The sequence below is a fragment of the Notamacropus eugenii genome, chromosome X, assembly GCF_028372415.1.
Source record: "Notamacropus eugenii isolate mMacEug1 chromosome X, mMacEug1.pri_v2, whole genome shotgun sequence".
Lineage (NCBI taxonomy): Eukaryota > Metazoa > Chordata > Mammalia > Diprotodontia > Macropodidae > Notamacropus > Notamacropus eugenii.
Window position 1 is genome coordinate 58,218,931 of NC_092879.1, and position 14,492 is coordinate 58,233,422.

General features: G+C 43.2%; 1 protein-coding gene across 1 annotated transcript in view; it reads left to right on the forward strand.

Moving 5' to 3' along the window:
• LOC140515889 (transmembrane 9 superfamily member 2-like) overlaps nucleotides 1-14,492 on the forward strand; it is a 75,985-nt gene that overhangs the window by 39,775 nt on the left and 21,718 nt on the right. The window contains exons 7-12 of the mRNA XM_072626715.1: nucleotides 564-675; nucleotides 1,569-1,648; nucleotides 3,996-4,104; nucleotides 5,342-5,474; nucleotides 6,945-7,064; nucleotides 7,277-7,334. Coding sequence (XP_072482816.1) covers nucleotides 564-675; nucleotides 1,569-1,648; nucleotides 3,996-4,104; nucleotides 5,342-5,474; nucleotides 6,945-7,064; nucleotides 7,277-7,334 — 612 coding nt within the window. The remainder of the gene's footprint in view (nucleotides 1-563; nucleotides 676-1,568; nucleotides 1,649-3,995; nucleotides 4,105-5,341; nucleotides 5,475-6,944; nucleotides 7,065-7,276; nucleotides 7,335-14,492) is intronic.

Below are 14,492 nucleotides of genomic sequence, written 5' to 3' on the forward strand. Positions count from 1 at the left end.
GTGAGACTTTTAAGATCCTGAAGGGCAGACCAAAGACAGGGAGCAAAGCCTTTTGCTGGGAAAATAATTTTTCATAAAGGAGGCAGATTTGTTCCAATGCAGCAGGAGATGGACGTCAACCTCTAGAGTCTGGGGGTAACTTTCTTGTGAGCACTGGACATGTTTAGAACCTCTGCCATTTATGATATTCAAATATTTAAATGCAGAACAAAATGGAAGACCACGGTTCAGTCTGTCATTAGGAGTTTCTTTAGAAGCATCTTGGTAGCACAGTTGAGTCAGAAAGACCTGAGTTCAAATTCTACCTCAGATACTTCGTAGCTGTGTGACCCTGGGCAAGTCACTTCACCTCTTTCTGCATCAGTTTCCTTATCTGCAGAAAAGGCAATAATAGAATCTACCTCCCATGGTTGTTGAGAAGCTAAATAAGAAAATATTTGCAAAATGCTTTGTGAACTTCACAGCACTTTATGAAAGTTATTATTATCTTAGTAACTATATAGCAGAAATTTCATAGAATCTGTTTTTAAAAAAAAATCTCTGTTTTTCTCCTCCTTTCCTAGCTATAAACATATGGATGAAGATCAGCTAACTTGTGAAGGCTCCCCTATGGAAATACCTGGGGAATTTACCAAGAAGCTGAAACTGATCTATACTTACTCTGTGAAATTTGAAGTAAGTGTGCTATTCTGATGCTAGCCAGGTTCTCCTGCCTCTTTCCCCCTTTGTTGAAGATGTTACTGCTCAAGCTTTCTTGAATCTTTGTCACGTGACATGATTATAGCACATCTGAGGGATCCAATGTAACAGGAAAATTTTTGCTAAGACGTTTTGGAAAGGACAGCTGAAAGGTGGAAAGTCCAGTGGGGCAGCATTAAGCACCCAAGAGTGAAGGACTAGTACCTATGAGGCTGTCACAAAGTCAAACGAATTGTGTTTGGGGTAGAAATCTGATGTATGGTTTTGGCTTGAGAGTTTGTCTTTACAGAGTTTCTCAAAAACTCAGTGCTGGCTTATCCCACATCCTAGGGGATAGTTGGGTTAACAGGAGTCTTGTCAATGTAGGTGTGTGTGTGTGTGTGTGTGTGTGTGTGTTTGTGTTTGTGCATGCATGTGTGCAAGCAGTGTGGCGACAGTTGGATATTCAGGAGAAAAGCTGCCTTGCTGTGACTGTGACTCCTTTTTTTTTAAACAATAACGCTTGGAAATGCTGTTAGAAGGACACACCAATGTCAGATGTTGATAGCTAGAAGGCATGAGGTTCCACTAGACTAACCAATCAAGAGGTGACATACAGGAAGTTGTATTTTACCCTAGTTTTCAAATATGAACGATTCAGATTTTACTCACAGTTTAGTGACAGTTTACTCACATCTTCAGCTCTGACTCATCCATGCAATACACAGATATAGAACTCATAAGGCCAGACCCACTCCTGTGTCGAATGGTCCAGAATGTAATAGAAGCCAAAAGTATGCTAAGCTTTTGCAAGTTGCGTCTGACAGTTGTTACTAACAGAAGGTCCGTCTGTGGTCGGTCATATGGCTTCCTATGTTTGTTTGTTTTAGGAGAACAATAACATTAAATGGGCATCTCGATGGGATTACATTTTGGAGTCCATGCCTCATACCAACATCCAGTGGTTTAGGTAAGTTTTCTGTGACAGAGAAAGCATCACTTCAGAGTGGAAATTTTTAATGTATATTTCCCATTAAGGCTAGAGTTTTCTTAGCCTTTGTTGCGCCATGGACCTCTTGGCAGTCTGGGTAAGCCTATGGACCGTTTCTCAGAATAACATTTTAAATGAATAAACCAAAACACAGGATTACAAAGGAAACTAATTATATTTGAAATACAGTTATCAAAATATTTTTTAAAACCCAAGTTCATAGGCCCTGGGGTAAGAACCATTCCTTTAGGGAATTCATAAATCTGGAGGGAATGCAGTATAAACCTCATAGACTGATGGAGATTTTAGCTTATCATGGAAGACTGGAAAACTGGACACCCAGAGAAGGGAGAAGAATGAGTTGAGAAGGGCTAGGGAGCTGTCTTCTGTTTTCCCCGTGGGACATTTGGTCTGGGCTGTGATCTACAATATGGTAGTTCAGGGAGATTCACGTGAACGAAGGATCATAAGAACGGGGCCTCTTGGCCTGTGCTATATAAACTGCAAAGTGATCTGGTCTAGACTTGGGCGTAAGGCCTGTAGAAGCTAGGTAGATAGAACCCAGGGTTCAAATCTGGGGAGTAAATCACCAAAAATAGATTGAGGAATCTAGGCTGTGGCCCCTGTGTGTACATAATATCGATGTGTTTATATGCATATGTTTCTATATCTGTACCATGCCTACCCTTCTGGTAGGAGTAGTCTATGGCAGGTGAGTAGGTTTTGCTGAACTGAATGTACAGTGTCATCGTGGACTACTTCCAAATGATGGTAATTGGCCTGGGATTCTGGAGCTGCCTCAACTTGACATCAGGGGTAGGGCAGGAGGGGCTGGAGGGGGCAGTTTGTCAGCAAAGTATATTGGCACCGACAGGAGCAGCAGTCCATCTCAGAGAGTCCTTGCCTTCTTCTCCTTTTCTCCTTGTCAGTACAAGTGGGAGGGGCCAGGCTCGTAGACAGGTAGAACTGAATTCTCTATTCCACTTGAATACATACACTGGCTGCCCACTGCCTGGACATGCCATTGTTTTCTCCCGGCATAAAGAGGTCACCTACTTTTTGCCACTTCCCTGGCCAGCTGTGTTGCCTCTTGGGCAGCCCTGTTTTTAAAGGCTCTAGTTCTCTGGGTCTGGCCTTTGGAAGAAGAGAGAACCACCCCCTCCTCCTTCCTTCCTTTCCTTCCCTTGGTAAGTGGCAACCCTACACCTTAGAAGCCTTGCTTTGGTAGTGCCCTAGAGTTGTTTTGCTATACCTTCTGCGGAACTGTTCCGAGCTCTTTTATTTGGCTGGTAAACCACCTGTCCAGAGCGGTTGTCAGAGGCAAGTACTTCCAGCTGGTCTGTGGGCTGCCAGTATTGATGCCATAACAGCAACTATGCTTTGGCTTTGAGCTCAGGCTGATGAATGTCTTCATTTGCCGACAGCTCTTGTTCTCAGGATCCTTATGTTTGGGTGTCTCATAAAAAGCAGTGCCAAACTTTTGACTAATTCTGCTCAAGTTTTTTATAAACCAGCAAATAGAAGTTGATAGGGAAAATAGATCACAGCGCCCTGGCCCTCAGTCTATGGACTGAGTAAATTTGAGAACCCTAGGAGTAGAGTGGTCATTTCCTGGTTAGCACCTTGAGCCCTCGCTCTCAGGTCTGCCAGCAAGTTTAGGTAGTATTGGGCGAATCCAGTTAACCTTTTTCGATCAGAGGACTCCTTCAAGAAACAGTTTTTATATCTTTTTGCAGCAGTTCTTTTTTGTTATTTAGTATTTTATTTTCCCCCAGTTACATGTAAAAACAATTTTAACATTTGCTTTTAAAATTTATATCTATTTTTTAAAGGATTTTCTCCCAATTAAAATAAGCAAGGATGCAGAGTTGCTTTAGAAAAGGGAGGTTTTTTTGTTCTCCTTAGGCAGCCAGTTTCATATACTCAGGTATCTCCTTTCATATGACCTTTTGTGAGAAAACTTGAAATCATATGTATATCAACAGATATCAGACTTAGGTTTAACCCTAACAAAGACTGAAGGTCTGGCTCAAAGTCAGGAAGAAGAGGTCTGGGTTCAAGTCCCAGGGCTAGCCCTGTTCCCCCCCTCCCCCATAAAAAATCACTCCATCTCTCAACTGCTAGTCAATTATTGATCTGCCTTGGGAAAGGGAATTTCTTTACTGGTGCTTCCTACATCCGTAAGATTACAGATGTATAAAAAATTTGTGAATCCAAACCCAGGAAAACTGACTCAGTGTCTTTCCTTTACACAAACTTCTGTTGTTTTGTTTTTAACATAGCAAATAAGAAATTAAAATGAGTTTTTTAAAATTTTTTCTTGTAGCATAATGAACTCCCTTGTTATTGTCCTTTTTTTATCTGGAATGGTGGCCATGATTTTGCTAAGAACTCTCCATAAAGATATTGCAAGATACAATCAGATTGATTCAGCTGTAAGTAAAGCCTGTATAGATGTTATTGAATAAGATTCTGCTGGGTTAATTTTCCTAGGAACCGGGAAACTGTGATCTTTGCTTTTAGAGTAGAATGCCTTCACTACTACCCAGCACGCACTAGTTACACGCAGGAAATTTTAAATGACTTTCTTAATCTGTGTTTACCTTGGGGGGCGATGAGTAAATTGTGAGTCTCAAACAATGCCTTGGAGCTGAATAGATAAAAACGTCCAGGTTGAAGCAAATCTATGGAGACTTGATATATATAAAGAACTACTTGGTGGGTGTCATTAGGTTTTCATAGGGTCATAGGTCATGGAGGGTTGAAAGAATATTGCTTTGCAGAAATAGCACAGTTGAGCCTGCTAGATTAATGCAGATGCAGAGCACTAGATATTTGGTTCGATGAAAATAAGCTTCTGTTTTCACTTTGTGACTCTTGTGATGACCTGTAGAGCCTCATAGTTTTCATTTGTCTGAAAGAGCAGCAGGGGTGGGCGGAAGCATGCTACCCACCTCTGGACTCCAGGTGCACAATGAGGCATAGATTTTTGGACATGGCCAGTGTGGGAATTTGCTTTACTTAATTATGCACATTTATTACAAGAGTTTTCTTTTTCTCTTTCTTTTTTTGTTTAGTTGGTAGAGGGTGGGGTGGAGAGGTGAGAGTGAGAGAAAACAGATTCTTGTTAATTGAAAAAAATCTCTAAATTTAATTTAAAGAAAGATCAGTGTGGGGAACAGATGTGTTGTTACCTTTAATTCCTTTAGTATGTCATTATGGCACACGATGGGTTGCGCTTCATCAGAAAAACAAAATTGTTATTCTAGGCTTTGTTTAGTTAATGTGCCCTACCTAGCATTCCAAACTGATGCCAAGTTCTAGCGGAAGGACCTGGTGACAACATGCTGTAGTGCAAGTCCGGGAATCGGGAGCCCAGGCTTCTGATCTCATCTCAGCCACTTAATAGCCGTATAACCCTGGGCAAGTCACCTCCCACCCAACACCCAAGGGCCTCAGTTTCTTTATCTGTAAAATTAGGGAAATTAGTGCTCAGTGATACTTTTGGTCCCTTTCCATCACTAATTTTATGGCTAATGAGACACTTGTTTCCAGTTTATCTGTCTTTGGAGGAAGATTTAGTTTCACATAATTTTCAGAATCTAATGCATGCCAAATTTCTGAGGCAGCAACTTGTATATTTGTCAAAGACATTTTCTCTCATGTGTGTAGGAAGATGCCCAAGAGGAGTTTGGCTGGAAGTTGGTTCATGGAGATGTCTTTAGACCTCCAAAGAAGGCAATGTTGCTGGCTGTGTTCCTGGGTCAGGGAACACAAATTTTCATTATGACCTTTATTACGTTATGTGAGTAGCATTTTGAAATTGACTTCCTTAGAAATAGCATCAGAAGTAGGAGACTTTTTGTTGCAGCTCTTGAATGTCCAGTATTGGAAATCCTTCCTTCCTTCCTTCTTTCCTTCCTTCTTAGATGCTGGGGAAATGATAAACTTAAAAAACACCTTTTTTTCCCTGAATTTAACAAAACATTCCCTCCAAAAGGAGCACATTTCTCTATACAAGTGAAACAGAAAAAGAGTTCTGTGTGTTAAACCACATATTACAATTTTGTGGTTTGCTTTTTTAAAAAAGTATATGATAGATTCAACATGTTACTTTCCAAATTGCCAGGCTTATATGTGTTTCCTTCTGCCCTTCTCTTCTCTGCATTCTAAAAAAATGCTTCAGTGATTCTCTTTTCTTATGGAAAATGCTATAAATGAAATAAAATGTTATTATTGACTATTAAAAGTACCGAATAAGATGTTTAAAAATAGTTATTAAGAGCCCTTTTTAAAATATTTTTTATTTTTTAATGTATACTTTCAGCCTCTCTCTAACCCCTCTTGCCCATTGAGAAGGCAAGCAATGTGATAAATGAGTTCTTTTTAAAAAAGTGAAATCCATATGACTTAGACATAATTCGGATACAATGCAACGATGTAAAAGCTGATGAACCATTTCTTGTGACAGATTCATTTTTGCATATTGTTTATCATAAAACTAAACCTGTTGACGGTTAGGCTTAGCTAAATGTGGCTGTATGTTTACCTTAATTTCTTAGCTTAACACTTTTAATTCTTTTAAATATCAGTGGAATGCCCTCTGTAGTGGGCTTGTAATTGGTGAAAGATCTCAAAATTCCTTAATTTGTAAGCCCAAAAAGAAGCTTGCCATTTTTGTGGAGGGCTATGGTAGGGCCAAGTGCAAAAAAGGGGGCAAATGCCCCCTGTCCCCACCTTCTCTTTGTCCTCTTCTCTCTCCTTCCTCCTAGGTTTTCAGATACCAGTTCCGTTTTTTGTATTGTTGTTTAGGCTTGTATATTCTTTGGATCTGAAGAGGATTGTCCTTTTGGTCGCCATTATTTCTACCTTGACTTTTGTCCTCTTTTTTCTTACATCTCCATTTCTCTTTTAATTTTTTGAGAGAAGTAAGTTATTGCTAGAATTTATGATATTGGTTAGGGGTACCACAGGGGAAGTATTTTATGTAAATTTGACCCTCCAGAGTAAAATTTGAACATGCAACTTCAGAACTTGCCTTGCTTGCTTTAAAAATCCTACTTTTCCTTACCGAAAAAAAAATGGTGAGAGGTGAGTTAAATTATTATAATTTGTTTGAAGTACCATTCACTTATCAGCCCCCTGAGAATATCCTTTGTTGCTGCTGCTTATAATGTGAAATCCTAATCGAGTTACACTTAATTTACTATAAAGCACTGTGTAATTGCAAAGTGATTATTTTCGCCGGTTGAATATTCTTTCTTCATGCCTTTAGTTTTAGCTTGCCTTGGGTTTCTTTCACCTGCCAATCGAGGTGCATTAATGACCTGTGCAGTTGTACTGTGGGTCCTGCTGGGAACTCCTGCAGGCTACGTGTCTGCTAAGATGTATAAGAGTGAGTATAGCCAGGTTTCTCATTCCGCTTACTTGATGTGTTCAATGTCGGGATTAAAGGGCCTTAAAATAGCATTTTTCAAATTCTAAGTCAATAGGGGAATTGTGGTATAGCTATGGGAATGAAATTGTACCTTTGTCAGTATAAAATATTTGGAAAATAGCTTAATCAGGTTTCTTGAGTAACGATGCCTTTTTCCATTTCTTCCTCAGCATTTCGAGGTGAAAAGTGGAAGACGAATGTTTTGCTGACAGCACTGTTATGCCCTGGGTTAGTGTCTGAGGTGCCATCTTTTGGAATTGATCCTTTTTGGGGGTATTTTGCCTTGGAGAAATCATTATAGATAATAATGAGGAGGCGGTGGAGTGATTAATTGCCCCCATGTACTCTGAGTCGCTCTTTCTATTATTTCTGTGTTCTCTTCATTTTTCTGTGCATCGAACATCTTGCCTCTAGTAAGAAGAGTTATTGGCTGTGGTGCTTGGGTGTCATTTGGAAGTTTCACAAACTCTCCGATGCCTTCTGTGTCATATTGGAAGGGCAAATCATGGACCACTGGAAAAATATTTCCCTTGGTGCTTTTCCAGTGCCTGCCCCTGCTTGTTCTGTGTAACTGGGCTCTGGTTTCTGCCCATCTTTACTAATTCCTGGAGCTGGCTTGGAAAAAGTGCTTTAGTGCCAGAACATGACCTTATCAAAGGAAAGGCCCTCAGGCACTAGCTAGTCTGAGCCCCTCATTTTATAGATGAAGAAACTGAGGCCCAGGTTGGGGCAGGGACTTGTCAAAGGTCACACATAGGATCCAGAATCCATGGAGTCTAAATCTTTCGTTTTACAGAGGAGGAAACTGAGGGAGGGAATGGGACTGGTCCAAGGTTATAAGGCAGATAAGTAGCAAAGGTCTAAAATCCAGGTTTCCTTACTCCAGTAATAAATTAGTGATCCCTCAAATGCCAAATTCTATCATGTGTTTTTAAAAGTAAGGCTTTACCTTTCTCAAAGCAGTTCTTCTCAGGTCATTCTTCAATTTGTGCTAAAACAAATTCTCCCCCATCTTTGTGGATGGCATTCTACCATGAGGGAGGAAGAATTTGGTTCATCTGCCAATTAGAGGAGCTCGTTGTGGTGGGTGACTCAGCCTTGATAAGCAAAGCTGAGAGGCCAATTTGCCATAAGGGATGCACAAGACACTGGCTCCTGTGGTTTCATGGCCTCCTTTTCCTCTGAGTTTGTTTAGGGGCTGTGGGGGCAGAGTACAGGGACTTGAACAGTGGCCCTTTCATTTCAGCAGGATGATGGGGCCCCTTGGCAAGAAAGTTTCTTTTGGGAGGGGGTTGGGGCTCTGAGATATTCCTACAAGTCAGAAACATTAGCTTCTCTTTCCTAAATTTTCAAGGAAAACAGAATGAGCATGTGGCCTGACCTGAGAAAAGTGTAATTCTGGTGAGTTGAGAAGGCATTTGTTGTCCATGATGGCCTTCCAGAGTTCAGTTGCCTCCAGGATGTGCCTTTTCTCAACCTTAATCGCAAATTGATCACAGATCCATAAATACGAGGAAAATCCATATTGTTGTTTCCAGAGGCCCACCTGCAAGAAGCAGGAAACCCACCAGGAGCTCTTCTGGTCTTAAGCCACTTGTAGAGAATTGGATTCAGAGTCAAACTTGTCAAGAGAGAGACATTTCAGAAGACTCAGAGGAAAACAATGACTGTGATCAAAGGGGTGGGGATCAGAGAGATCCGCTATCTCAATAGAATATAAAGTGCCTGGGTGAAGAAATTCCTCTGATCCATGCAGATGGGCAGCTTTTTTTGATGACTTAGAACTTCAAAGAATTCCCAGGAGTATTGAGAGGTTAGGTGACTTCTCCAGGGTCACACTGCCGCACTTGATAGACAAAGGATGGTTTCTCCATCCATCCTTTACCCCCCTCCAAGGGAATAGAAGCTAGGTAACATGAGGTCAAGCTAAAGAAAATAGAATTGTTGATGTGCCTAGACTAGAGAAGGAGTCATTGCTTTTGAAGGAGAATGCTGGCTGTCTGGTTACCTCAGAGCAAGGCCAGTTAGCTGAAGGGAAAATTCATGAAGAACAAGGATATTTTTTCTTTTCCTTTTTTTTTTTGAGGTAATTCGGGTTAAGTGACTTGCCCAGAGTCACACAATCAGTGAATGTCTGAGGCGGAATTTGAACTCAGGTCTTCCTGACTCCGAAGTCCTTCACTCTTATTTACTGTGCCAGTGCCACCTAGCTGCCTCTGTAAGGTAGGGAAGAGGAGTCAGATTAAGGACAGCAGAGGGATGGGCTAATGTGGATGTGGATGGGGATGAGGGAGCAAGGAGTGATGGCCAGGAAAGGGAAATTCAGCTGAGGCAGCCTATGACCCAGAATCCTAGAGCTCCTGAGAGGAGCCAGTGGGCAGTGGATTGTCCCACCCTTCGCAGCGGTAAAGGGAAGGTCCATATGATGCTCACCTCCTAAGAAGCAGATAGTGAGTGTCTGGTCCTGCTCGCTCATCAAAACAGGTCAGTGGAGAACAGGAGTGTTGCTGGCTATCAAGGAGTAAGGTGTGTTTACAATACCTTCCATTCCTTGTTCTGTGGGAACATGAACCAGAAAGACAGGCTAGTGGCATCCTGTGGAGAGCCATAAGTGGCATGCTGAGAAATTTAGATTGTATCCTGGAGACCATGAGGAAAGAAGGCACCACTGAGGTTCCTTCAAGGCTTTGGAGCAGGAGAAGTGACATGGTCAGAGGGCAATTGCTTTGGCAACCATGTGGAGGAGAGCTCCTGGAAACAGGGAGGCCAACTAGTAAACTGATAAAACAAGTCAAACAAGAGGTTCGAAGACTCAGAGTGAAGGCAGAGGCACCATGAGGCGAAAAAAGGGGATGACTCCCGTAGGTGATGTGGGATCACGGGACTTGGTGGCCGATTGATTGTGGAGAGTGACGAAGAGGAAAGAGTCCAAGATGACTCATGACTTTGTGAATCTGGGTGCCTGGAGAGAAATCAGGTATTTGGTAGAAGCGATGAGTTTCGGAAGACTGATGAGTTTTATTTTGGACATGTTGAACTTGAAATGTTAATACAGTGTTGAGGTGATTTTGAGGTCATTTATTTGGCAATCAGGAAGGGCTTAGGTATGTAGATCTGGAATACATCTGTATGTAGGTCATCATTGGAACCATGGTAGTAGCTGTCACTAAGGAGGGAAGAAAGGAGGCCCTGGACAGAGCCTCTGCTTAGAAGGCAGGAAACAATGGCTGAACCAGCCAAGAAGTGGTCAGACTGGGCAGAATAGCCAAAAGGAACAGGGTCACAGAGGCCAAAAGAGGAATGAGTAGCCAAGAGAGCATGATCAGCCAGTCCACACGTAGTTCTATTACCTACATTGTGCCAAATACTGTACTGGATGCCAGGGATACCAGTACAGAACTTTTTCCTGACCTCCAGTCCCACATCACCAGCTACCATTGGATATTTCAAGCTGGGTGTCCCACAGGCATCTCAAACTCAGTATGTGCAAAACAGAGCTCATTATCTTTGCCCCCAAACCTTTCTCTCTTCCAAACTCCACCATTATTGTGTTGTTTCTTTTTTGGAGGCAGTTGGGATTAAGCGACTTGCTCGGGGTCACACAGCTTAGTAAATGTGTCAGAGGCTGGATTCGAACTCAGGTCCTCCTGACTCCAGGGCCAGTGCTCTATCCTCTGCACCACTTAGCATTCCTTCTCAGCCATTGTTGTTGAGGGCATCACCATTATCCTCCCAGTCACTCAGGTTGGCAGCCTTAGTGTCATCCTGGACTTTGCACTATTAGCCCAGATGTCCAATCTACTGCCAAATTTGGTTGTTTCTACCTTCACAACATCTTTCCTATGTTTGCCCCCCTTCTCTTCTCGAACAGTGCCACCTTCTTGGTGCAGGCCCTCATTAGCTGCTCACCTGGACTAGCACAGTAGCCACTGCTTCGCATGCTGCCCAGCATGTACTGGGTGCTTCTTAAATGCTTTTTGACTCACTTGTTTGTCTCCCTGCTTTGAAGCCTTTTCCCTGCTCTAATCCTTCTTTTACTCAGCTGCCAAAGTGATTTTTCTAAAGCATCGATCTGGCTGGGTTACCTTTCTCCCCACCCTCTCTACCAAATAAACTAGTGGCTGCCTGTTACAAATAGAAAGGCGTCTGGCATTTAAAGCCCTTCCTGACCTGGCCTCTCTCAAGACTCTCATGTCATGCCCCACCCCCACTCCCACCTCTTCAGCTGATGACCTTACCTCATACTTAACTGACAAACCTGAGGCTGTTTGCCTAGAGTGCCCTCTTGTGCTCTGATCTGGATTTCACATCACTCAAATATACCCCCCACTCTCTCTCTTTCTCCAGCCTCTGATGAAGGGGTAACCTGTTTGCTTGTCAAGGTCACTCCTCTATACTTACTTTGATTCCTTCTTACCATTTTCAGCTGATTACCCACCCTGGGCTCTGGACTCTCCAATCTCCAATCTCACTTTCTGCTTTCCTCATCAACTAGCATCCTCTAGCTCTCCTCCCCTCCCACAATCCTCCTGGTCAGTGTCATACTTTGTTGAGTAGAGAGGCTTATAGAGATCGATATGACAAGATTTGTCAACTGATTGGTTATGTGGTGAGAGTGAGAAGCTTTCAAAACTGGATACTTAGGAGGATGGTGGTACTTAAGACCAAGGCTTCTTAAACTTTTTCTACTCTCAATCCTTTCAGCACTTCTTAAACTGTGGGTTGAGACCCCACAGAAGTGCTGCTAGACAGTAATAGGGAATTTCTGAAGAGGGTTGGATTTGGAGTAGTGGTGTTGAAAGCTCCAGAGAGGTCAAGAAGGATGAAGCCAAAAAAGGTGTGAAGAGGTGATGATGATGGTGGTGATAATAGCTAACACTTATTTCTATAGTACTATAAGGTTTGCCAAAGCTGCTTCCCTCACTGGATTGCTTGCTAACTTCAGAAAGAACAGTTACAGTGAGAATGGGGATGGGAAGCTAGAAATATGCAAGATCCATAGGAGCTTATAACTTCCATAATATTCACCTGCTTCTGTGCTCTCTCACTGGTCTGGGAATTGCCTTCAAGGATGCAGTCCAGTGAGTCAACAAGCATCTATTAAGCTCTTTCCATGAGCTAGGCACCTCTGCCAGGCCCTGAGGCTACAAAGAAAGCCAAAGACTAGATCCCATTTTGGTGGGAGAGGCAACATGCAAACAGCTCTGTATCTATAAGATAGATGGCAATATAGATGGCAGCCCATTCGTGCCCAGCCATCCTCTGTTATTCTGGCCCCTGTCCTTCCCGCCATGTGTTAACAGCAGGACTTTGGCATCTCTTATTTCATTTGAAGCCCCTTATAACCTTATGAAGTAGGCAAGGCCAGAATTATCACCTCCATTTCGTAGATGAAGATACTGAGGTTTGATGATGTTAGGTAGCTGCCAGATTGTCTGACTTCTAATCCTGTACTCTTATCATTGCTTGATGCTAGCTCCAAGGAAGGGCTTGAGAGCAAAGCAGTCCTTCTGACTGACTGATGGTGCTTTGAAACTCCTTCACACAAACTGCTAAGGCATTCAGCCTTTGATTCCTAATTGGGGAATGGAGGGCTTTTTCTTCCTTGAAGGACTCTGAAGCATTAGTGAGCAGGTGAAGAATTTCCGAAGAGACAAAGGTTCTTCTGAAATCCCATTTGGCCTACTAGGCCAGCCCCGACCATGGACCCTCATCAAGTCTTTTTGGGTTTCCAGAGGTGATTTGGGGATGTATGTATCAGCGGTGATTTTTTCTCTTCTAATTTTAGTCTCTGGGGAACACAATTGGGATGACCTGGGCTCAGGCTGCCCTGGGATTAGTAGAGCCTGGATGTGCCCATGTCCTTTTGTCCCAAGCTTCTTCCAGGAGGAGAGACTGCCCTGACTCTTGTCAGTTGGCAGATCATTTCCTTCCCCGTATGCCCTGTTTTATCCCAGGCATAGATTGAACCTTCTCTCTCAGCTCCTCTGAGCTTAAGCTAACTCTCCTAGCTTTCTTCTGACTTCCAGGTCAGCTCCTGGATCTGCCACACAGAGCACATTGACCACAGATCCCTTCTTTCATGTTCTGGGTTACATCCATACACTTGTTGTTGCCATGTGCCCATTGCCTGCTGAACAGTACCCCCTTTTTAAGGATGAGAATTTGAGGAGAAGCTCAGCTGGGCCAATTCAGACAGGCATCTGGACTGGACTTGAGCATAGCTTTTTGATGGTCAGAGTTGTGGAGTCCATGTGGGCTCTAGTAACCATGAGGATGAGGATGGTGCCTCATTTTCTCCATGGGAAGGGAGGGAGGTCACAGATAGATGCAAGCCACCCAAGATCTGGCCAGATGTGAGGGAAATTGGCACAGCTACCCTGGCCCCTGGATCATCCCACTGAGTGCACAGCTCCAGATGCAACCAGGTGGATGCAGGGAGTGTGGCCCAGTGGGGAGGAGGAGTACGAGAGGGGCTTGGGAAGGGACAGGAAGAGAGAGCAGAAGGTGGATTTCTGGTGGTTGCTGGGGAAAGAAGGAAAAGAGAATACGTAAAGGAAAAAGGAAAGGAAAGCTGCAGAAAGAAGTTGGCTGTAGTCCCAGAAGAAAATGTTTTGTCTGAGGTAGAGAGGAAAGAAATGGGAACCTCGAGGAATATTAATGAAGGGAAAGGGTAATAGGTAGAGTACAAATGCAGCTCGGGTCTCAGAAGTAGGAGTGTGTGTAGCACACACTGGGGAGGTGGTGGTAGTGATTTCAGCCCCAGAAACAAAGGAAAGAAGAGGGATTTGGAAGAAAGCATTAGGAGCTGATTAAGTACATATGCCCCCACTGGATCTGCCTACTGCATAGGAAGGAAACCTAGACATGACATCTGGAAAAGCATTTGTTAAAATGTGGTGGTTGTAAACTTGTGGACTTTTGGGACTCCATGGGCCAGGGAGGCTTCTGGCTGGACCCTTCAACTTCTGTTCTCAACCCAGACCTCCAGGACATTCCCACCACCTTAACCAGTGATTGGAACCCCAGTTTATACTGGGATTCCCTGCCAGATTCATCTCTTGACAAAGCTGTCTTAAGAAATCAGTGAGTGCTTTTGACCCTCCCAGAAGTTCCATGCTATAGACGGTGTAAATATACTTTGTGCCTCTTTATTAAATGGGGAAACTGAGGCTGAGAAGCTTTTAGTGATTTCGTTGAGTACACAGGGATTGTGAGGCAAGATAATGGAATGTATGGAACGCTGGACTTGGAACCAGAAAGAGATCAGGACTTGACCTCAGCTTCACGCATTTACTGGCTATATGACCTTGGGCCAGTTATTTCCCCACCTTGGATCTTAGAGGGGGTGGCCTCAATTACCCAGTTCCTTGATCCTTTGCTCCT